Below are 25,345 nucleotides of genomic sequence, written 5' to 3' on the forward strand. Positions count from 1 at the left end.
GCGCCTAGGATTATGTTAGTAATCTGCGAAATCGCCTGATCATCTTTTTTTTTTGATAAATTTAAAGGAATAATGACGCAACATTGATACCAAGAAAAAAATCGGCAACGAATTGTCAATTGCTTTGAAGAACTAGATATCAGTGAGAAAAAAAGAGCTACAAGTAGGTCTACAAAACAACGCTGTTTTAATTTTTAAAAATAATTGTGGTCATTCTAAATATTTGCCGTTATTTTAGATATTTTCTAATTTTTATTGGTATACTCACCCCTAAGTAAAAAACAAAATTTGTAAGCTACAACTTTTGTCACAAGACTTGTTATTAAAAGGTTCTTCTCTATAGTGGAAAATATTTTATTAAAACTTTGATGTTCTCACGGTATAATTTGATTATGTTGTCTGTGAAAAATAAAAAGTTTCATTAGGATGTATCATTATTTTGTCATTTGCGATAAATACCATCATAATAATTATTCGAATTTATACGCCATTTTTTCTAGGACCACAAACTACAGTAACATCCTTCCGCAGAGCTATTTTTATTAAGCTAGTGTAAATTTGAAAGGACACATTTAAAGCATAGAGTTATTGTTATTAGATTGCATTAATCCCATTTTTTAACTTGTAGTATGACCCAGTCGTTGATTTTTAGAAAAAAATTAATAAAAAAAATATGCTAAATATACACTACCGCTCAAAAGTATTTGCCCACCATGTATTATTTTTAATATTTTAAATCAGATACAAAAATCTTATCTTTATACCTATAATTAGATTGTATCTTTTTTGTAAATTGCATATATGCTTAAACAGGATACCTATCAACTATGGTTCGTTGACAAACAATGTAGTGAAAATATGCACTTTTTCTAAAAAACTAATCTATTTACAACTCGTTTCCGATGAAATTTGAAACATTTAAAGGTATTTAGTCTTCAAAAATTAATTTTGTGTAACATTGGTAAATAATTTCGCTTGCTTATTGACGATTGTCACCATTTCTCTGCTGGTTTTTCAACATTCTTTAAAATAGCTAAAACAAAAGAGTTATCGGTAGAAACAAAAGGTATTATCATTGGACTTCAGAAGGCTGGAAAGACTAACCGTCAAATTTCGACAGATTTGAGCATTCCAAGGCGGACTGTCGATTATAATGTTAGGAAATTCATCAGAGAAGGTACTATTAGCAACAAACCTCGATCGGGAAGGCCAAAGGCAACAAGTTCAAAGGAGGATTTAAATATTATAATTACAAGCAAACGCAATAGGCGCCTTACCGCCCCTGAAATCACAGCAAAAATCAACAAGGAGCGTAAAAAAGCGGACTGTGTTTCGACAGTAAAACGGCAACTTTATAAAGCTGGTCTTAAAGGACAAAGTCATATTCATAAGAAGAAAAGACTTGAGTGGGCCCAATCACACAAAAAATGGACCATTGATGACTGGAAGAAAGTTCTCTGGAGTGACGAGTCGAAATTCGAGGTTTTTGGAACGAAGAGGCGAATTTTTGCTCGCCGTTATGCTTATGAAGGGGTCGCTGATAACTGTACGGTGGCCTCAGTTAAACATGGTGGTGGTTCAGTGCTGGTGTGGGGTTGTTTCGGAGGATCTGCAGTGGGCGATCTAATTAGAATAGAGGGAATTTTTCGAAAAGAGGGTTACAAAACAATTTTAAGTGACAATGTACTTCCTTCTGGTACTCGAATAATTGGGGAAAACTTCATCTTTCAACATGACAATGACCTCAAGCACACGTCGAAATTGTGCAAGCAACATCTTCTGAAAGTTATGGTATGGCCCCCACAATCACCGGACCTCAATCCTATCGAATTACTATGGGATGAACTGGATAATTGACGAAAAACAAAGAAAAACACAAAGTCACGGTCTCACAACATGTAATTAAACGGGCTACACGTGTTTCGCTCTAGTTAGAGTATCATCAGGCCTTTAGAAGCCATCCACACACTTCGCAGTACACACTTCATGTACTGAAGTGCGAAAATCATGCCCCACATCAAAAGAAGACTTGTGGAGGATCATTTAAGAAAAGTGGCACAAGAGACCTCACTAAAGTTTGGACAAATTAATTGAAGACTACCGAAACTCTGTGAAGCTGTTATTAAAAATCGAGGCGGACATGTAGATGAATCCAAAATTTGATTTTCTTAAATTTAATTAATTGAAAAATGTATTGTTTATATTCATTTTGTTATAAATAAACCGTTTCACAAGAATAACTGATGGGTTTATTATTTTTAGTTATAACTTTAAAACAGTCATATGTAAGCAAATACTTTTGAGCGGTAGTGTATAAATGTTCGAGCGCATTTAATAAAACGATTGGTTCTATAAAGCGGCTTTAATGCTGGTGTGCATATTATTGGTTCAGCTGATCATCATCAAAAAGTGCTCTAACGATAATTGTGCATAGTAATGTTTATAATGTAAAAGTTGTCAGTTTCAGTTAACAAACATCCTTTTCGCAACGACCTGACTTATTTAAATAGAAAAAATACCAAACTTGCAGAAAAATTCTGTCACCTGTTCTATATGCGTCTAACAGTCATCAACGTGTTTATTACCCCCTTAGGATAACTCACTTTCTGTTTTTATTTCCTTTTTAATTTTTAACGGGTAAAGTATAAAGTAAATTTTTATTATTCCTAAACTATTTCTATGGAACAATAAAACAATGTAAATATCAAGGAGCAAAAGGGTGACATCTACAAGTAAAATGCCTGACAAGTCTAACAAAAATAAACAAATAACCTCATCGCACTTTTGATAAAGTCCCCAATAGGAAAACATTTTAGTTATTACATTCTTCTATCCTAGAGCTTACTCTTATTACCAGAATAAAAGTCCACTATTCCGCTCACTTATTAGGTAACGAAGAAAAAACTTTAAATCGGCATATTATAAAATATATATTTATTTAGCTAGTGTAAAGTTTAAAAAGGATTTCTAATTAATTAATAATATTTCTAAATTAAGGTTATAAAAAGAATTTAGGTTTAGGCCTAAATAAATAATTATTTTAATGTGTTTTAATAAATTAATTTTAAAATTTCTTCTAATTAAATATTTATGTTAATCCGAAACAAATAAAATATTAATATTATAAAATCAAACTGATAGGAACACCACAAGCAATTAATATAATATAATCCATGATTACCTAAATTGACACCTGTCAAAGTCATTTGATAACAAAAAAGTACCAGTAGTAACATTTCTAGAGGTAACAGGAGCGTTTAATAGTGTCTTAAGTATCTCACTATCAATGCATTGATATATAAGGAGAATTCGATTCACTCTCTATAATTGAAATGAGGCTATTCTATAAAAAGGGACATTAACATCTGCAGGTTCTGGCAGGAGAAGAAGAAGAAAGAAACATGTATGGTGTAGCGATATGGAATAATATGCATGCTTAGATTTGAGAGTTTGGGAGACCAAAAAAGCCAGAACCAAGCAGATAGAGCCCAAACCTATAATCTAAATTACTTTTATGTATAATAGTAATAATTTATATTACCATTTATGATTAAGTATTGTCTGATAAGTAAGCGTTTATACGAAATATTAGAAAAAAAACAAAAACTCTAAATGAGTAAAAAATGAAGGTATCCCTCGAAACAAACTCTTAGAATTTCTTTAAACGTTACAGATTAATTTTCTGGTCCATTAACGACATTAGTGCAGGAAATTCATTTTACTTTTTTGGCGTCTGATAGGTCTAAAGAGCTTTTAATCTAAACGAATTCATCAAAGGGGCACTTACGAAAATTTGATGCTTGAAAAAACAATGGAAATAAAGAGGAATATTTATTTGAGAGGATTGTTAAAACATTGTATTTTTAATTAGATGATTAAATATATTTGACATAAATGCTGGTCAAAGAATATTTAGGATATATAGTAATATTTTTAAGAAAAATCTTCGTTCTATAATTTTTTTGTCATATTAAGTTTGTTGTTAACATCTTAAAAGAGAGTTGGTCTAGCCATTTTCTTAACATTATTAAAAGATGTATTTTAGTATTTATAAAAAATCAATTTATGCCTACCTCACTATGTTTTAAAAGACATTACGTAAATTTATTTAAAAAGTGTATTTATAAAAAGGCCCTTGGGTAATTTCTTAATACCCTTTAAGGTACCTAATACTATAACCCGGTGGAGAATCAAGATAAATTCTGGATTGCTTATATGTCACATCTGGGCCATTATGCTAGTGCGAGAAATTTATGCTAGTACTATTACAGACCAATTTTTCAAAAGGTACCATGAGTATATAACTAAATACAAACAATTTTTTTTATCCGCTTTATTTAAAGAAGTTTAGTAAATTTAGTATACTAAAAAATTAAAATTACTTTAAAGATTAATACCTACAGTATATAACCTAAACACCAGATACAGTTAGTTTATTTCATTAGGCAGATATACCAGAATATTAAGAAGTAGTTCATATTGTATAGGAAAAAACTTGAATAAAAGCTACTTTAATAGAGACATGATCATCTTCAAGTATAAATATTCTTAAATGGAAATCAATCAGATCAGCAAATACACTCAAAATTATATCTAAAGAATTATCTAAAATATCATTCGTCTCGCCAACCACCATAGTTTATAGCTGGTCATAGATTTATCCCTAGGTAATGACAACTTTTTAGCAACATGTGAAACTGCAATTTTAAGAAAAAAAGAATATACCAGAAGAGAATACAGGAATTATAACCTAGAATGTAGACCATATATGATGATGAATCAGTATTATGACGAAAACGCCTATGATATTTTTTTGTCCCTGTATCTGGTATAATTATTATGTTTTTATTTATTTAATATTATAAAGCGATGTGGAATTCTACTTTTCTGATAATTCTGCCCTTTTTTCTTTACTTTAAAATAACAGTGTGTGTAAAACAGCGTGTAAAACAGTGTTTTAGCCCGGCCAGTTTTAAGAAATTATTCATCTGATAATAATCGCAACGCCGTGGTGCTGAGATATAGGTATTACACAGAACATAAAAATTCCAATAAATTAAAATAAATTAAAAATCTGAAGTTTATATTTATAAGTCAAACCTTGGATTCCGAGAGACATCAAATTAAGGCTTGAATAAAATCGCAAATATTAATATAGATTAAAATTGAATACTGAAGAATAAAAAAAAATAAAAATGCAAAAAAAACACTTAAATGTAAAAAAGTTTTTAACACCTACAATCTAAATCTGTTAACAATTTTAAGATATCCACTCCTGGTTATTTTTAAGGTTAATTTTATGCTAATTTTGTGTTTGGATTTTGGATGGTATCATATATTAAAACTATTGAATTTGTTTGTCTAAAATTATTGTAATTAGGTGATTGCTTGTTAAAAATATTATGTTAGCAAACTATAGTAAGAAAGTATACAGTGTATGAATTCGATATACAGGAAAACACTTAATTTTATACTTGACAAAGTTCTGTCAATCACCTTCTCACCCCTAACTAACGGCACTTTGATTTGTCTATATCTATATATTGGGAAACCCTTTCGTGTGATACATCATTGTAAGCAGCATAAAAGTATCTATTCAACAGTGCTTTAAAAAAAATCGGTTAAATTAAATCGATTGACGTACCAGAGAATAGTGACCACAAATGTTTTTGGAATAACGGATATTTTATGGAGCTCAAACCTTTGAATTTCAAATTACTACTCTAAGTGTAATACATCATTTTAAAGAGCAAGCATTTTAAAGGTCAGGATGTGACCGAATTTTGTCAAATATAAATGTAAACATACCCCTGTCTATCTCAATTGACGTGTTTTTTTTTTAGTTTTTTTTTTGCTTTAAGAAATTATTAAGGGTGGTTCGTTTTGAAATCAAACCACTGTATAATAAAGTATTATAGTAAGAAGGTCTTCCTTACCAGCTATTAGTACAAGATTGCTAAAAGTACTTTCCTTAAATCTTAATATAAATAACTTTGTATTTTTGCTAATCAAAAATTAATTTATAGTAGGTACTTAATATACTGGTTGCTTAGAACATTGAAAGGCCTTGCCTTGCCTTTCAATGTTCTAAGACTGGTTGTTAAAATTTCTAATACCGAACTAAAAAATTTAAATGCCATGTTAAAATAAAATTTACATAAAACACGTTTAACATTGAATTCTTTATACACATCATTTAAATATACATATCCCTTTATCAAAACGTCAACAGTGATATAGGGTAAAATAAAAGCTCCCTTCATGAATTTCTCCCCCAAAAGCCTTTTCAGCGACTATTACATTGTCTCTATGGTAAAATCAATACTTTTGTCAAATATAAACCCATTTCAGTAATACTTATTTATATTTATATAGAGCATAACCTATTATTATAATACGACCCTCACGTTCACTAAGAGGGATTAAATAAATAGCAAGAGAATCAATACCATTCGTACAATTAATTATATTATTTAAAGCTTAGCAAGTCATCAACTAATAATTTTATTTTTATAAGTGATATAAATAACAGGTAATGTTTAAAATAAACTGAAATCTAACGTAAATAAAAAAATACCTATAACTATCAAAAGAATAGTCTTTTAACATTATCCCTGAGGAGTCTAGTTTAAAAAAAAAACTTTACAAGGGTTTCTTTAAAGAAATTTTAAGAAAATTATTAGAATTTAGAGAAATATGAACCGCTTATATAAGGAAAAAATGTTAAGTGTGAGCTTCTGAGAGGCCAAAGAATATCTCCTCGGCGCGATGTCAGTTTACCTTCAAACATCTTATTGACGACCCCAATTGACTCGTTAGATGTATAACACGTCGCGCTATTTTGTTGAAACCATGTTTGCACATTAAATGATTCAAATTGATGGAGTTGCGGAAAGACAAGTTCGGGCTATATTGTTGTGCAATGGTCAAAATTTACTGTTACAGTTTGGCCTCGCTTATCCTCAAAGAAATACCCGTCCAAAGTGCTACTTTGGTCAAATGCAATGGCTTTTGATGTTTTGAGTTGGGATTTTCTGCTGTCCAATAGCGACAGTTCTGTGTATTAATATGCCCATTTAAGTGAAAATAAGCTTCGTCCAAAAATAGAATATCGTTCAGAGTGGGAAAGCGCTGTAACATTGTTTGGACAAAATACAACATAGGTTATGGTCCTTGGGTTTAAGCTCTTTTACCAGAATTTGATGCAGGGAGATTATCGATATGGTCACTTAATATAGTCAGCTGAGCATCCGGGATCTTGTCGTACGGAACTCCTAAATTCATTAACTGTTTCGTCTATGCATATTAACCTTGGGCGTCACGCAGACTTCTGATTGAGTGTGGAACCAGTAGCCTCAAACTTTCTGACCCACGTCCTTATTATGTTTTTACTTGGGCACTGATTTAAGTATAGTACACGAGTCGCCATTTTTGTAATAATGCTTTACGCAGAATGCACGCTGCTTACCGGAGAACGCTCCATTCGGACTAAATTTCTGAAGATAGAGCTTGTCATCCCCACTATTGGCGGCGCGATAATCAGTGCCGTTCGGATTCAGTGGCGTTGCTAAAATCGTATGTCTTTCTGGCCCACTCTGTATATATTACTTCCAATTTTGTGTTTAACGGTCCGTTAGGCAGTTTATTATAAAGGGTTGAATTTAAGATTGATTCTACTATTATTAGTTTCCGCTAGAGGCACTCTTTCGAGATAACAAAAAAACAAAATATTAAAAAAAACACAATAAATATTTACATTTGAAAGAAAAGATTTTGGGTTAATGTCGCTACTGGCAAGAGAATTAAACGATTTTTAATTAAAAAAATATATGCTTTTAGTTATAAATATATTTTTTTCCAAATAACGAAAAACTAACAAAATAAATAAATGACTTTAATATTTTTTATATTGTTTCTAGATTTCCAGATTATAAAACCAAAAGAAAATTCTGGAACTACACTAAACCTACTACAAAAACCCACATGGCCCTAATAAAAATAACCTTACAGTTATACAGTTATATAATATTAAAATTATAAATTCTAAAAATCAACGTGACCTAAATATCACGCAAAATTATAAAAAAGAAAAATTATCGAGTTAGTAGAAATATGCTTAGGGTTAGTATGTTACAAACACAATAGTTGGTGTTTCTGATAAACTGCGATCTGATTGATACAGTGGATACATGAAAGAAAATATTATGGATGAATGAAGTTACAGCATATTATACACAGAGCAGTTCTCATCTGGATTAAAATGGATTAAAAAATTACTTAACCTAAATTAAGAGAAAATTCTCGACAAAAATATGAAAAAATTAAAAGTTAAATGTTTCGGAGAACTGATTATGAAAAAATATTGCACGAAATATTGTATAGTTAGAGATTTACGCTGTTTAGATCCTTCTAGAAATACATTGGTAATGATTTTTCCCGATATAAAGGGTTAATACTATTACAAATATTTAAAAAAAAAATAAAAATATCTTCCTCCTTGAGCTGTACCAATTAAACTTGAATTTTGTATTAATTAAGGACAGTAGATAATTAAAGTGGATTTAAGAAAAATGATCCTCATCCAGGTTAAAGACGTTAATTGAAAAATTTTATACGGATTTAAATACGAAAACTTTAGAATAAACTAAGCCAGTCTAAAAGCGTATAAGGGCAGACGACGATGATTTTGGGAAGGATAAAAGTTTTTTGTGAAGAGATGGCTGGATTTTCTGTCTTTCTCCAAACTGGGAGGCAGCAAAAGAAAATCCTAACTATCGTAAACTGTAACATCAAATATAGGTTTGAAGGTATTTCATTATTGCACTTATGCAGAGTTTTTTTTTCTATATATAAGGCGACATTAATGGTTTTTTCTTTGATTTATCAGCTTGATCACAGATATACCTGCTACATTTGTGAATGTTGACGGACTTATAAAAGACGTTTAGATAACAGATTACCTTAACTACCTTCAGCTGTCTGCTATCTAATCGTTAGCATAAACAGAAGAACAATATTATGATATCCTTAAATATTAATGCTTCGAGAGAAGACATAAAAAATTATCAATATTAAAAAGAATAGGAAAAAAGACCTAAATTGATTTGTTCTGAAGAACATCTGCCCTTATTTTAAAGCCAATAAAATTCTATACATTGGTTTTACTTTTACCGCGATATATCATCAAGCACATTAAGATGTGTAAAAAAGCAGAACTAACACCCAACGGATACAATTTCCTCCTAAGTAAGTTATGAAGAACTAAAAATTAAAGCTTCAAATCAATAAACGCGATTATCACTTTCTAAATTCTAAGTTAGATACATTATCAACTACTATAGAATGCAGTACTATAAGACAACTATAGAAAGTACAAATCTTAAAAATAATTAAGGCATATTTTCGATCTTAAAATTATGATGAACTTTTATTATTTGACTATTTTTATGTTTTTTTTCTGGTCTGTTATTAATAAAAGAACTACCATACATTTTAAAAATTTAATAATACCCCGTTTATTCCCCGCATATTATCTCAGCTTTGCGTTAGCGTTAATAAGAAACACAATTACTTTATAAAATACATAAAAGACACACCTATATTTCATATAGGATATTTCAAAGGAGCTATTAACATAGTACTTTTATTTTGTATATTAAAGCCGTATTTCCACTCTTCATTATAAAAGCTTTTACTCTTTTTAAGACAATTATATAACATGACAAACTTTTTCAGCTCAACTCGAGGCCTGTGAGAATACACAAAAGATTGCAAATAAAGAATAAATAAAAAAATACTTAACACTTTTAGAATAAACAATAATATAATAACGTTGGCACCTGCAAGTGTTTGTTCATAAACATTTTGATAATGGCATTTTCTAAAAAAATGCACCAAAGAATAGGAAATAGAAAGATATATCGGTGGCTTAATTACCTCCTTCCTGACTTTTTTAAAAAAAATATGATTTTTTAAATAATAATTTACTTTTTCGCTTATATATTCAAAAGAGTTTAATAAAACTTCTTTATTAAATGATTTTTAAACACAATGAAGGGATAATTATGAACTTAACACCTTCAAAGTTACTACCCGGAAATTTAGTTTTGTAATTATCTAGATACTAAACGAAGTTATATAACTGCTGACTAAAATTCTCATTTGCTCGTAAGCTTATTTTACAGTTAATTGTCGAAAATCCAACCCAGTGTAACACAGAAACTATTCAGGTAAATTTGTGCTAAGAAAGCTATGAATAACGCAGTAATAATGGTTTTACGGTATTTTAATGAATATGAAGAGGTAGGACCAACATTGTGACCGTTTATCAAGCATTTAACTTATATGCCATTTAACCGATATCACAAAGTGGTATGAAAAACGAAGAGGAAGGAAGGAGAAGGCAAAACAAACTGAATCAGTAAATCAATTTACCGGCACTTCCGGGGCACCGTTCCGTCTCGTGCTGCTGCCTGTTGCGGAAGGCCGATTGGGGCTGATTCTGCGATATTCCTGCTGCGGTTTTCGGGCCCCTCGTGTTTCGGAATCAGCTCGCCGACTTGGCTGTGAGGGAATGTATTGTTCTTGTGATTTCTTTTCGATAACCGTTGATGCAGATCTATAATAATAATGAAAATATTAACAATCAAAAATTATACAGTGAGGACGCGCAGGTTGGCACAAATTCATTTAAAATTCAGGGGTGTCTTCGAAAAAAAATGCTCAGACACGTCGATTTTTATTTTTTGTCGCACGCAATTTTTTTGATGATAAATTCATGTATACAGGGTGAACCAAAAATAGCAACAACCATCAACTTCAATTTTTTAAATGGAAACACCCATTTTTTATTATAACTGTTTAGGTCATTTGAGCATATTTAATAATGTTTTTTCCTAGTTTTTCTAACAGATATATTTGATTGATACCTTGTCACCATTTAATTGCTTGGAATTACTTTATGTAAATGTCAGTAAGTGTCAAGTGCAGTTGCAAAATTTAAAAGTATGGCGCGTTTAACTAAAATTTTGATGATGGTAGGATATGGCGACAAGACTCGAACACAAACCGAAGTTTGCGATCTGTTTAACAATAAGTACCCGGAGAGAACATCATTACATGACCTGGACTATCCCACGCTTCCAGAAAACAGACAATTAGATATTTTCCTCGATTTACAAGAAAATCCACATGAATCAACTCGAGAAGTTGCTTCAGATCAGTCGGTTAATGTGATCTAAAATATTTCCATTTCCAGGAATAAATGGCATCCATATAAAATTCATTTAATTCAGGAGCTTATTGAAAATAATCATATCCGCAAAACAGAGCTTTGTAAAATAATAATGAATAAATGTAATGCAAACCCACAATTTTTAAGTAAATTGTTTTTTCCGATAAGGCAAGTTTTTTTTATGGCTCTGTAAATAGGAAATATTTTCGTTATTGAGCACCAGAAAACCTACCCTTAAGTATGAAAAGTCACACACAATTTCCCAAGAAGTTAAACGTATGGGCAGGAACTGTGGGCACATCAATTGTGGGTCCCTATTTTATTCAGGGCTCACTTACCTCTGAAAAGTATTTCGAGTTACTTCAAAATCAGATAGTACCTAGATTAATTGCACTTTATCCAAATGGTAAAAACCCATTTATACCGGCAGATTCAATATGGTTCCAACAGGATGGATCCCCACACTATTCGCGAACAGTATGAAGTTACCTTACCAACATTTTCCCAAATAGATGGATTGGAAGGGGGAGTTTTATTGAATGGCCAGCAAGGTCGCAAGATTTAACCCCATTGGATTCTTATCTATGGGGTTATCTAAAATCTAAAGTTAATTTTGATAAACCTGAAAGTTTAGAAGAATTAAAAAATAGAATTAGAGAAGAAAAATAACAAATCCGGCCTCAAACAATAAGTAAAGTATTACAAGAATTTGAATATCGACTTGGTTACTGTCAGGAAGTTAATGGTCAACAATTTGAACATTTATTTTAATTTTTTTGTTCTGTTTTTTTATAAACTGTTCCAAAAATTCATGGTTATTTATTAAAAATTTAATTGAAAATTTCTTAATTAATATTAAGGTTAGGTGTAAAGGACATGGTAAACAAAATACACTTAAAACTTTATGCAGAATTAAATTTTTTTATAAAAAATGGGTGTTTCTATAAAAAAAAATAAGTTGATAGTCGAAGCTCATTTTTGGTCTATCCTGTATATATGCAATCATTATTAATAAAGAAATCGCTATAAAAAAAAGAATACAAATTAACGTGTTCGAGCGTTTTTTTTTTCGAACACACCCCTGAATTTTATATGAATTTGTTCCAACTTACTCGTCCAGTATGTCAATATGTGTTGATAATGTTTATTATTCAAAACTTATAAACTAAAAAAATACATTTTCTACGAAACCATAGATGATAGATGAAGTCATTGCTACACGAAATACAATATAATTTAACATATTCTGCATTCCAGTTAAATCCAAATTCTTGCAGCAATAATTTATATTCAGAAGCAATAATCAATTTATTATCGCGAAATAAATTGCTACTCATGACGATATTAATTTAATAAAAAAGCAACAGAACGGCTAGTTCTGTTGCTTTCTGAAGTTCTAAACGTTAAAAATATAGACAATTTAAATTTTTCACTTTCATTGAGCCTGGTGGGACCAAGTGGCACTCTCGTATTTGCGAGTGTTTTTCAGATGGCCCAGGGCGACGACGGAAATTAAGGTTGTTCGGTTGTTCGGTTTTCCTACTGCGGATTATTCTTCATCTATGTAATTATTAAAATGACCCACACATAACTAGTTACAAATAGCCTCGATAATAAACTAGGCTTGTGTTTATTGGAGTGGATGTCCAATAAAATTCTATACCATGCCATTCATTATAAATATACAGGACTTAAAGAGATACTGCCAAAGTTCAAGAGATGGTCAGCTGTAGAGTAAAATAATGATTAAAAACATATTTTTCAAACGGCTGCTTATTTATTTATTGTTATAAAAAGGCGTTTTGCCTTTATTTTCTGGGAAGGTCTGCTTCGGGAGTTAAGTTGTGGGTAGACGAGGCGAGGTTGACCTTTGCTTTTCTGGCTTGACTGGCGTAATACAAATATTGCTACTAATAAAGTTTCTTGGGAACTATTTACTTAAGATTGTTTTATAAACAACCAAGATGAAATTTGGAAACTGCTTAATTGATAATAAACCAAATATTGATTTGCAACTTGAAGAAATCAGTATTTGCCTAAAAGGATTTTTGTCTTAAATAGAGCTTTTTATTACTTAGCTTTTTAGCAACGCATTATATTTTAATTTATAACGTATTGATGAAAAGTGCTACACATCCAGTCACTGTCATGAAAAACAATCTACTTATCATTTTATACATAAGTTTGAAGTCAAGAGTTTTTAGAAAAATAATTGTGTGATTTTGTATTCTTCTAATAACTTACACAAAAATAAAACAACAAGTTTTAAGTGATATCTAACAATGAATAATTACTTATTTGGAAAAAAATTGGTAGTTTGGTAAAGATACTTGCAAAAACTACGTACGGAAGTTTTTAATATCGAGTTTCTCTCCACGTGCCTAAATGCTTGCATTCTTGTATGTTTTTAAGGAATTCTAGCAGTATAGCTAATGGGGTATGGCATTATCATGCATTCGAAGACAGTTATTTCCAATAATATTCACATAAAAAACTACAAAATTTTGCATTTCAGGTTGGTAAAGAGTTTCATTATTGTGCCTGACAGCAGGGTCTCTTGAAATGACGTAAAACTCTTTGTGTGCCTCTAGAAAAATATTTCACAATCAGCAGACACCATAAGTGAACCCTTTTGGGTACCCTAGGACTAAAGGTATATTCTGCAAAATAATCCTGCGATTAAAGTCTATATATTTTAACAAATTGGATCACTTTTCACAGCGTGCATCGATTGATACAAGACGCATTCGCGAAGATTTTTAATATTATAGAAGAATACTGAAGCGTAACAGGAAAACCCGTGTAAATTTTGAGCAATGTTTCAAAAAATTTTAATAAGTGAATCTTGAATTATTCAATTAAATTTTAATGTAATTGCAAAATTTGCAAATTTTCGGTTCAGGTAAAACCAAACGGGCACCTGTAAAATAAAAATTGTCACTGACGTGAGGAAAAGTGTCAATAAATCAGTGACAGTCGATATTTCAAGACAAGTATGAATTGTTCAATCGACGAAAAAATAGATATAAATACTTAATATAACTGCATCGTTATATTAAATAAAAGCTTAGATAAAAAAGTAATGTTAACGTGTCTTACTTTGAATGTATTGTTATGAGATTGATAAAACGAAAAAAAAAAACAATTCTTGTATTCGGCCGTATGTCAGATTTGAGAAAGCCTTATAGCAAATTGTTTTAATCAATTGGTGGCTAGTGTCTGGTTTTACCTGAACCGAAAATTTGGAATTTTTGCAATTACATTTAATTGAATAATTCAAGATTCGCTTATTAAAATTTTTGAAACTTTGCCCGAGGATTTGCCAGATTGGTCTCTCCAAAAAGTTATCTTAAATTTTTTCTGTAAAATGTAAAGGGAAGCCAATAATTGACTCCCTTAAAATTTACATGGGATTTCTTATGTTCCGCTCGGCGACGCACCACCCAGTATAAATTTTGGTTAATTAATACTGGACTCATTCATGGATTCATTTATTAGATATCGTATATAAGATAAAATCCAGTTGGTATTTTTAATGCGTATCAGAAAGTTTCATGTTAAAACTCACCATTTGTCCCAAAATCAAACCATATGTACTGTTGCTAATTCAGGTGGATCTGAGATCAAGTACAACTCAGGATTTAGATTTTAATACTGCCGACGTTTTGGGCTATATTTAGCCATCCTCAGGAACATAAAAAGCAAACACTTTTTGTTCATAAACATAATACTTTAGAGTCATAAAAAGCGCGGTAAACTTCAAAAAATCTTCTTGCTTTGTCTTGTTGCTTCAGTCTAAAGAGAAGTAGAACCAATTATTGACTTAATTATTAAATGAGGTTTTTGGCATTTTCGAGGCAATTTAGGTTTCGTACGTAAAAACGGATAACCTTTTTTTTTCAGTACCATAATTTTGAAGTTGAGAAAATTATTAATCTCCACCCAAAAATAAATCTTAAGGTTTTGGTCACATCATTTTTTATTTCTTTATTTATCATATATTTTCATCACAATTTTTATTAGTATTTTATATTTATATATTTTTATCACAACTTTTACTTATAGGATATGAGTGCGTCAGTTGAATGTTTATATAAAAGTCAAGGATACAATAAAATACGTGAGGAGCCATCAGGAAAATATAATTACAGTTTAAATAAAAAGTCCGCAAATTAATACGAAATAATACAATAATAAATTTATAGAAAAAAAAATACCACTTTAAGGTAAGTACACCCCGCTAATACCAAAATTAGAGTGATGCGATACCCTATAACCAAATCGGCCGATTAGATGTTTACTTAGTTAGTCTGAATGTCCAGTCGGATAGACGAGACGAAGCGCGTAGGCAGGAGGAGAACCTTTGAGGAATTTAAAAAATAAGCGGATTTGTTGAAATATACAGACTTTGAGGTGATCTTCGCCATACCCTTTTATGACCATCCACGGACTTCAGGTCTGTCAAACAAAACGCGCCCTCATTCATTTTCACCCTAGGGTCCATGGTTCCTGACAAACTGAAGTCGCGTAACACGATGACATTTAGGAAGTTTTGTACTTATCGTGGTTCTATGACTAGCAAGATTGGCCACACCAAGTCTTTGTCTAATGGTCTATTCTCTTATATAGGTATTCCGGACCTGATTTCTGAATCCAATAACTGCAGCATAACGATCTCGGAGACTTTGTAAGATGATAATGCGATTATCATAAGGATTAGTCTTTTCTTCGGAGCCAGTTCCAGGTCATCTAGATTCTAGTGTAACCTTCAGTTTCCAAAAAATGTCTATAAATGCAGTACAAAGTGCTATTTAATTCAGACTGATAACGTTGAGTAACGCTCACTTCTTTATTTTTAAATTGACTAACAGCAAACAGTTTTAAGGTTAAATTAACGTAGCAAAACTTTTAAGTGACTTGGTGAACACAGGAAACCTTTGACAAATAATTAACAAAGTTATTAAAAACAATAAAAACCCATTGCCAGCTATGTAGTTTTGAGGGAAAAAATTAAGAAATTTTCATCTTAATATATTTTTTATTGAACCTAGTGTTTTTTTTGTTCAAAGAAATAGATGATTGTTATAAGAAAATCCTTAAAACATAGAAAAAAAACAAAATTGGATGAAATATGATGAGAAAAGCAAAGGAAAAAACTATCTGGGTTAAATAATAGAAAAAAAAATAGTAAAAATATTTTTTTTATTGAAGAAATAGGCAATTTTATTAAAACAATTTTGTTCACTAATGCGAAATATAGAAGATGAAATTATGGAATCTAAAAAATAGCATACAACATCTGCAAAAAGGAGTATAAAATATTTGTTTTATTTGAAATAATCCAGTCTTATCTTAGATTCATTAAAATTTTGCAATATTATAACTTTACATTTATTACCGAAGGCACCTTCTAAATACATGTTTTTTCCTTCCTTAGCTTTAATCAGTTCGACATCAATTTTTTACCATAAGAAGGTCTTGCGTATACAAGGTGGTAAAAGTTTACGTTTTGGAAACATTGAAATGTCACTTACTTAATGCAGTTTAAGTTGTTACGGCGACTTTTCTAGGCTTTATATGCTTTAAAAAAAAATAAAAATTTTCTCCGATTTTGTTTTTAATTAGCTTACAATTTTACTAAACATATTTACATTTTACATATGTTCATTTACAGTTTTACTGAACAAGTATTTTTTTTTAAATCATGTAGATAATCATCGACGGTGCGATAGTTACCTCTGTAGGTGTTATCACCTATTTAAGGCTTTTCTTTTTTCATTGATGTGGATGTGCTGATTAAACTAATATACCAATATTTTATTTTATCTATCATTCTATAGTAGCCACAATAAAAAATCCGAGCATGTCACATATCAAATCATAAGTTCAGTTTAGATTTGCAATTTCCTATATTTAAATTATAACATTTAGCTTTTTCTTTTTCAGTTTCTAACTGAAAAACTATTTAAAATATTAATATACAATTCAATTCTAAAGCACTCTAATATATGACAAATGTTATTTAGCTGTCTTATTTTTTAAAGAATTCTAAGGTTACCACAGAATTATATACGAGTACTTAAAGTTTCCTTCACGCACATGATAGATAGCTACCTAACGAAAAATTTAGTCACGTTTTAGCCTTGTACATATAAAATTTTCCGAGACGAGCTTGGCTTAGGGAAGTTTGAATTATGGAAAAAATACAAAAAGAGAGAGAAATTATAAGCTTCTTATATTAGTACAGTATTAAAACATGGAATTTTATCTTAACAAATAAAATTTATTATAAGTCGTTATGAGAAGCTGTTAATTACTTATCTTCTAGAAACTAAACCTAAATATACCTAAGTAGCGTGGAATCGACAATCTGAAAATGACAAACACAGCGCTTTAGGATATGCTAGACTTAATTATATTAACTAACTCAAGACATGTTTAATACAACGATAAATTCACAATTTTGCAAATTGCCCAGTGTAAATTAAAAGAACCGGCGATCTGAAATACTTAAATGTAGAGAAATTTCATTATTTGAAGGAATGGATAAAAAAACAAACCACAGTATCCATAAAGGTTCTACTGCACTTGCCACCATATCTGCGATCTAGTCAAGTCTAATGGGAAAAACCTAAGACCATAGATCTTCCATGGCATTGAGAAATCTTGCATCGATCTTTCAAAGAAAACATTTCAATATTCTAATGTACAGAGAAAATAATAGAAGAGCTTATAATATTTCCAAGGTGATGCAACGCGTACCTGCAAATTCCAGGATTACGACTACTGGAATGGAAGAATTTGTTAGTAGGGCACACTGGTAATAATATGACAATTACTCGTGTGTAAGGGTATGCTTGCTGGGTAAAACTCATATGGGTAGCAGGGAGTCGGGGTATCACCGCAAAGAAATATGACCCTAACATGATTTTACTAAACAAGAAATGCGACAGTTAAACAGGAGCAATGTTTTTTAATAAAGTTTCAATAAACAAAAAAATAGGCGAATCTTCTAACGAGACATATCAATTAATGGATATCTAAATAGAATAGGCGTGTAATAACGAAGATCTGACGTATCCTATTTGGAAAAAAATGAAGACTTTCCCGTAGTTGCGCTTACAGATAGACAATCGGGTTAGAATAATAGGTCTGTGACAAGCAAAAAAGGTATAGGTATTCTAGAATGAAAGCTGCAGGAGCCCCATGAAGAAAAAAAGTAATACAAATATTATGTTTTATAAGTAGTGCGGAAGGCTGCTAGATATAAGGTTTCTGCCCTAGCTTTTTGAGAAAAATTCCAACTAAGGAAGGGCAAATTAACTCACCCTTAAAGTATAATAATTCTCAACATTCTACAGTGACCATGGAAAGGATGTTCTTAAAAAATATGAATATTTATGAAATGAATTGGCTATCTAGGTTTCGGGACCTCAATCCAATATAACAAATATGAAATGCACTTGAAAGGGTTGTTAAAAGTAGATTAAATCCACCAGGAATTCTTAAATATCTATCTAAAGTGCTTACTAAAGAATAAAGTAATTTTGAAAAGTATGTCCAGTATTTGGTTTTAAAAATGCAACGACCTTAAAGGGTAAGAAGGGACAATATTAAATAATGTTTTTAAAGAAAATCCAAATTTTTATAGTAAAAATTTCATTAAAGAAAACACTTAAAAATAAATATGTACGTCATAAAATAAATGACTTATTATGTTATAAGTCAATATATCGCAAATTTTACAAAAAAATATTTTTTCAGCACACTTAATCTAAATCAACATAAACGTGGCTTGTTAAGTATAAAAAAAGCATTATTTTTCCTTTGAAAAAATCCTTTCCTTTATATTCTAAATTACTTTACTTTCAATAGAAATACCCATCTTTTTCTCCTTGTTTCTAATAGACTATTTTTTTTTTATTACAAAGCATTTCCACTTACCTGCTTGAATCACTTGTTGTGACGGAATCCAACGATCTTTGATGAGACGGATAGCTCTGGGACGATCGCATATTGTATTGAGGTTCCCGACTAATATTTTCTCTGTGAGCACAATGTGGCCAAAAAGCACATATTTCGGGACTACATGGTCCCTTAACTTCAAAATTGTCTTTAACATTATCGAAACTGCTTTTATTTGATGGTAAGCTTGGACTGGTAGCACCACGAAGTAATACCCGCTGCCTCTCGTTCCTATTATTTCCAACGTAGTAAACTGTTAGTTCGTTATTTAGCGATTGAAGATTGGAGTCTTTATTCTTTTCGTCGATCGAAATATTGTTATTGTTATACCTGCAACAAAAAAGTAAATACATGTTTTTAATTATTTCGCATTTTAAAAGGGAGAATATCAATGATGTTCCTAGTACCATCCAAAATGATTATTTTATTAATTCTTTTTATCATAAACTCCTTTTTTTCTATTGAACTTTGTACAGCTTGGCATATAAAAGAGATAAAATCTTGAATGATGTTATATGAGACTTTTTTTTAAGTAAAAAATTATTATTTGCACGATTTAAATTTTTCTTAAAGATATATATATATATATCAACTTAAGAACACTTTAATTTAACAATATTTTTATCCATTACTTAACCTTTAACTGTGACAGCGAATTCATAAATAAAAAAAAATTATAAACAAATTCAGTAAAACTATTATTTCTTATTATTTTAGTTTATTTGTTGGAAATGTTTTATGTCTCAAAGAAAATATTTGACAAATACTATTATAGACAAATTTGAGGTAAGTAACTTTCACAAACCTACTTATATGCAAATTATGTTGTCGATATTTATTTAGAGGCTTCGGAACACAAACAAAAAAAAGAATTGTTTCTTATTTTGTCGGACCTTAGCGCCTAATCTACTAAATAGGTCAAGTTCTATCCAACTGGTCTGGAATATCATATTTTGAATTCGCAAAACAATATTATTCTTTTTTTAATAAATTATAAACCATTTCATTCAAAAAAAGCAGTCAACATCCAAAGCTAAATAAATGTAGATAAAGTGTATTAGAGAAAAAGGCAAAAATATCGCAACGCCGCTCGATCGCATTGTTGATTTTACCGACGCGACAAAAGTAATCTTTACCAGTGACGTCGTCCAAAGATATTCACATGATAAATATTCATTATTAATAGATTATGCTTTAAATTATAAAAGATACTACCGTTAACGAACTTTTTATGCATTTTTAACGTACTTTTTTAGAGTAAACGTACTTATCTAATAAAAAGTATTTTTATAGAAATTAAATATTTTATATTTATTATAGATTTCTTAATAAGTTTTTATTATTTTACGTTTATGACGACCTTGATATGATGTCATGACAATATTGGTATTTACTTGTGGAAAGATCGGCTTAAATCGCCTTTTTCTCATGGTGCGACACAAACGGCACAAGCTTTTATTATCGTAACAATTTACAAAAGCACTGGAATGACTCAACTTTTTTTTCTTTTTCAACCAAAAACTAAAGAAGACACACAGAACTTTACAAATGCCGAATGTAAACACAAAGCCGTTTGTCAATATAACATTTCACAAGATGACATCAGCTTTTGCTTGCGGTGTTGCTATTTCAAATTTTTTTAAAGCGATTTAAGGAATAGGAATGTTAATAATTTTTTTTTTATTTTGAAGACGTAATTCTTGTGCTTAGAATAACATATATCTATTTCTACTTTTTATTTTTAATTAAAAATCTAACATCAATAAATTAAATTAACATAATGATATGTATTGATATATAGCTGAAAATTTCCTTCCATTGTCAATAAGGGGATTAATGTTCTCAGAAAAGAAAAAAATATTCCTAATTAGTTAATGTTTCATAGAAAAACATTAGAAGATATATGGGTCCATGATCTTCTGCAGACAATTTGAGCAGCATTTTCATCTTATAAGATTAAATCGATTAATCTTTTTTATTTAAAGTATTTCTTTTATAAAAAATGAACAGAATTATTTTAAATTTTTTAGTTAGTTTTATAATTTGTACTTCTTAAACCTCATCTGGATTTTTAGAGATTCCAGAATTTGCTCGCAAATCCTAAGCGAAACTCAACAATTAATATTGCGGAGGGTTGTTGGGTGGGGTCAGAAATAAAACAGAAACCTGTTTTATAACCTGATGATGAAGTCAGAATAGCGTTCAAAAATGAAAATACCATCAACAAATACTTCTCAAAACTAAAAGATAAAACACCAAATGAGTTACAAAGTGGCGTGTTTATAAAATACCCTGTTTTGATTGTCAAGGTCTGTATGTGGGTCAAACGGGCAGGTACTTAAAAACCAGAATTAGCGAACACGAAAGAAGCGTAAAACCAACGAACTACGCAGCATCTGGGAAGACTGCTCTAGCAGAACACTCCTTCAATCAACAACACCAATTTGATTTTAACAGCACTCGGATCATTGGCAGAGAATCAAATTATAAAAAAAGAATTTTACTTGAAATGGTTAATATAAAAAAGTATAAAGAAAGCATAAATAAAAAACAAGACACCGATGATCTAAATGCAAGTTACTATAATTTAATTAATTTTCTATCAAAAAGATAAAACTAAAACATAAAATTTATTTTTGTCCAAGAGTGTATGTCCCAAATTTAGATCACACAGTGTATTAACAAATTAAGTTTCTGGTTTTGAACGTATAGATACATACATCTTCCTTATCTACTAATCCTTAACTTATCAACATAACATTGAATCATAAAAATTAAATAAATAAACGCTCGGAAGAATAAAAACATTTGTTTCTTGGCTTATTGTTGATTCTAGTTTGCCCACAGTAACACCTACAATTTAACTCATGTTAAAAATAACTCTACGTTCCTATTTTAATTATAACTTAAGAAACCTAGACTTAGGTAAGAGGTGTAATATATATAAAAAAAAGAAAAATAGAAAAAAAAATTAATTTTATACTGTTTTTTTTTTTTTAATTTCTTTTAACGGATTGTACCTGAATGTAATTTTAACTGTGTCGTGGTTTTTGTTTTTTGTTGTTTTAATTTTTGTAACTTAAAGAACATTTATTTTAATAGTGTTTTTTATGTACTTGAAATTACTTTGTTTTATCTCTGTAATTACTTGAATCCATTTCAGTGTCCTGAGGATGACTTAATATAAGTCGAAACGTCGACATTTAGGTAAACAGGTTTCTGTTTTATTTCTGACCCCACCCAACAACCCTCCGCAATATTGAAGATATTGGGTCACAAACACGAAATTGAAAATCAACAATTAATATTAAATGAATTTGTGGTAAAGATCTATTTTAAGAAAAATAAAAAAAAAATTTTTTAAAAGTACCTTACTGTATTTCTATTTGATATTTCACAATAATAATAATTATCTATCCGCTAAATGCTAGTCAAAATAATGCAAGGCTCTTTAGGCCATTGCCAAGTATGTGTTTGTATTTTTCTTGATGGAGTAATTTTTAGTTCATTTTTAATTATTCTGCGTATGTTTATAATATTATGAATCTGGATTAGTGTCCTATTTTCATATGTTAGATTGGACTTTAGTTGGGCTGATTTATGATAGAATTTATCTTTTGCGAATCAGAGTATTGTTATTAGTTATTTGTTTATAGGTACATTATTATCATTATAATCGCTGGGTTGACGGCCTCAAGTCTAAACATTCTTATGGAGCTGATGGCATACCATCAGTCTTACTAAAAAATTGTGTGTGTTTCCTAAGCAAATTCCTACATTATTTGTTTTGCGTTTCGTTTGATTCAGGATGTTTTTTAGATTACTGGAAAACAAGTTTCTTGACTCCGATATACAAAAGTGGGGATAGAATTGATATCGCTACCTTTAGGGGTGTAAGCATTCAGTCTTAAATACCCAAAATTATTGACACTTTTTTTGCCAGAGAGCTTTCGTGGCGTAGCCGGAACATAATTATACATCAGCAACACGGTTTTTCTGAGGGTAAATCTACCGTAACTAATTTGCTTACATCAGCAGTACTTGTTGGATGCATTTGGGAACCATAGTCAGGTGATAGAGTTGCGTGCAATGGGTCTGGGCTAGTCTTTTGAATTAGATTGCTGGATTTTTGTTGAATCGTATTCAATTGAAGCGTATAAGTAACATAATTTTTGAAGAAATTTAAGTTTTTTCTGGTATACGTCAGGGTCGTTTATTCAGTATGTATCTATTTTATTTATTAATGACCTTTGTTGTGTTATACGTCACTCGGAATTTTTAATATTTGCAGATAACATAAAATTATACAAGGTGATAAAATCCACAATTGATGGGCAACTTTTACAAGCTGATGTTAATAATGTTTTTTTATGGTAAGTAAATAATGCTTTGGAGCTTAGTATTAAAAAATGTATTTCTGTTGGCCGTTTTCTAAGATGAATTGTGCATCATTACATAATAAATGGCTTGGTTTTTAAATCTGCTACTAATGTTAGAGACTTGGATGTGTTATTGGTCAGTAAATTGACATTTGTGCCTCATTATGATGAGTATAAGTGGATATGTTACTAATATTACTCTTTGTGAATAAGAGTGCATAATCTTTGTTTTGTTGTGTGTGCGTAATTCTGAGAAATTGTCTGTCTTTTGTTTCAAGATGCGCTACTATTCAATTGTTCGTTCTGGGATTGAATATGCCTCACCTGCATGATCATCTTTTTGTTCTAACCTTATGGAAGTAATTGAAACCGTTCGAAAAGCATTTCTTTGTTCCCTTGCCCTCAAGGCTGACATTAAAATTTGCCAAAATTTTATTAATTATAAGATATTAGAGGATATATTTTCAACATCAATAGCCTTAAAGCAAGGAGGAATCGAGCAGATTTACTCACATTTTATAAAATATTAAAAGCAACTGTACCTTTCAATGTCATAATCCTGCTATGTTTCGTTTGCCTTTCGATCATACTTATTACGGATTTTTTTCAGAATATTAAGAGCGTGTAATTAGCTTACTCTTGACCCCGTTGTAGATAGGTCTGTTAATTCGTTTAGATTATTAAGATTTAAAAAACTAAAGTCCTGAAATGTTCAATAGGGTTATTTTCACGTTTTTTTAGTTGTTTGTTCTTTATTGTTGCTATAGTTATCTTAATTTTCGTATTATTGATTATTGCTATATTCTTTGCCACTTATTATTATGTATATTATTATGTTGTTATAAATTGTCTGGGCTGTTAAAATAAAAAATAAATATATTAACACAAATTTTTGTTGGCATTATTTATTAAAACAATTAGCTTATGAAAATAACGCCCATTTATTCTAAGTTCTTAAATGAAATTTTTTCATATATTTTGAGATTTGTATAACTTTATGACCAATTTTTTTCATAACTTTAAACGAAATTTTTTTCTCGGTGTGCTTATTCTATTTTAAAATGCTTATTCCAAGAGAATGCTTCCAAATATATGATTATATGATGAATGAATGAATATGAATATATGAACCATTTTCATTTCAACTTGATGGGTAAAATACATACCAAACATACTACATAAAAGCTTCTACATTATATTATAAAATTTATTTCATTATAAAATAACAAACTAGTCTAATATTATTCCGAGGTCAAAACTTGCGCTGCGAAAAAAATGCCTTTAATATTTTTACATTGAGGTTAAAAATTATTTCTAACAGCAACTTTCAATCTTTTATAGTCAATTAATTAAAAAAAAAAGTTATAAATTCAAGCAGGTCAAAGGAGTTTAATTAGTCAGTAAAACAGTTATAAAAAACATTCATTTTATTTTGTTAGACGCCTACCTTCAAGTCGCTTTATTTTAAAAATCCCTGACGGGGTAAAGCATTTTTACGGTTTCTTAGTTTTTTCATTTATTTAATTTTTCTGTTAATTCAATATGATCATGTTTAGGGAATAGCTGAAGAGGCTTTTTAAAAACTTGGAGCTCTCTTAAAAGTGAAAAGGCAGTATAAACCGCAACCACTTCTAAGGCTTTATAAGGCTCCTATTCATTCATCTCTTGAGTATTTCTCTCACGTATGAAGATCTGCAATGAAATTTTATAGCTGCTGAATTCTATCTAGAAGAGGACCATACGTCTAATAGGAGATCCAGAGAAAAGT

General features: G+C 30.2%; 1 protein-coding gene across 2 annotated transcripts in view; it reads right to left on the minus strand.

The window, feature by feature from the left end:
- LOC126743130 (uncharacterized) overlaps nucleotides 1-25,345 on the minus strand; it is an 802,914-nt gene that overhangs the window by 317,499 nt on the left and 460,070 nt on the right. For both annotated transcript variants that reach the window (XM_050450098.1, XM_050450100.1), the window contains 2 exons: nucleotides 19,178-19,528; nucleotides 10,435-10,618 (listed from right to left, as the gene is read on the minus strand). In XM_050450098.1, the coding sequence (XP_050306055.1) occupies nucleotides 10,435-10,618; nucleotides 19,178-19,528 (535 nt within the window). The remainder of the gene's footprint in view (nucleotides 1-10,434; nucleotides 10,619-19,177; nucleotides 19,529-25,345) is intronic.

The sequence above is a fragment of the Anthonomus grandis genome, chromosome 12 (assembly GCF_022605725.1).
Source record: "Anthonomus grandis grandis chromosome 12, icAntGran1.3, whole genome shotgun sequence".
NCBI lineage: Eukaryota > Metazoa > Arthropoda > Insecta > Coleoptera > Curculionidae > Anthonomus > Anthonomus grandis.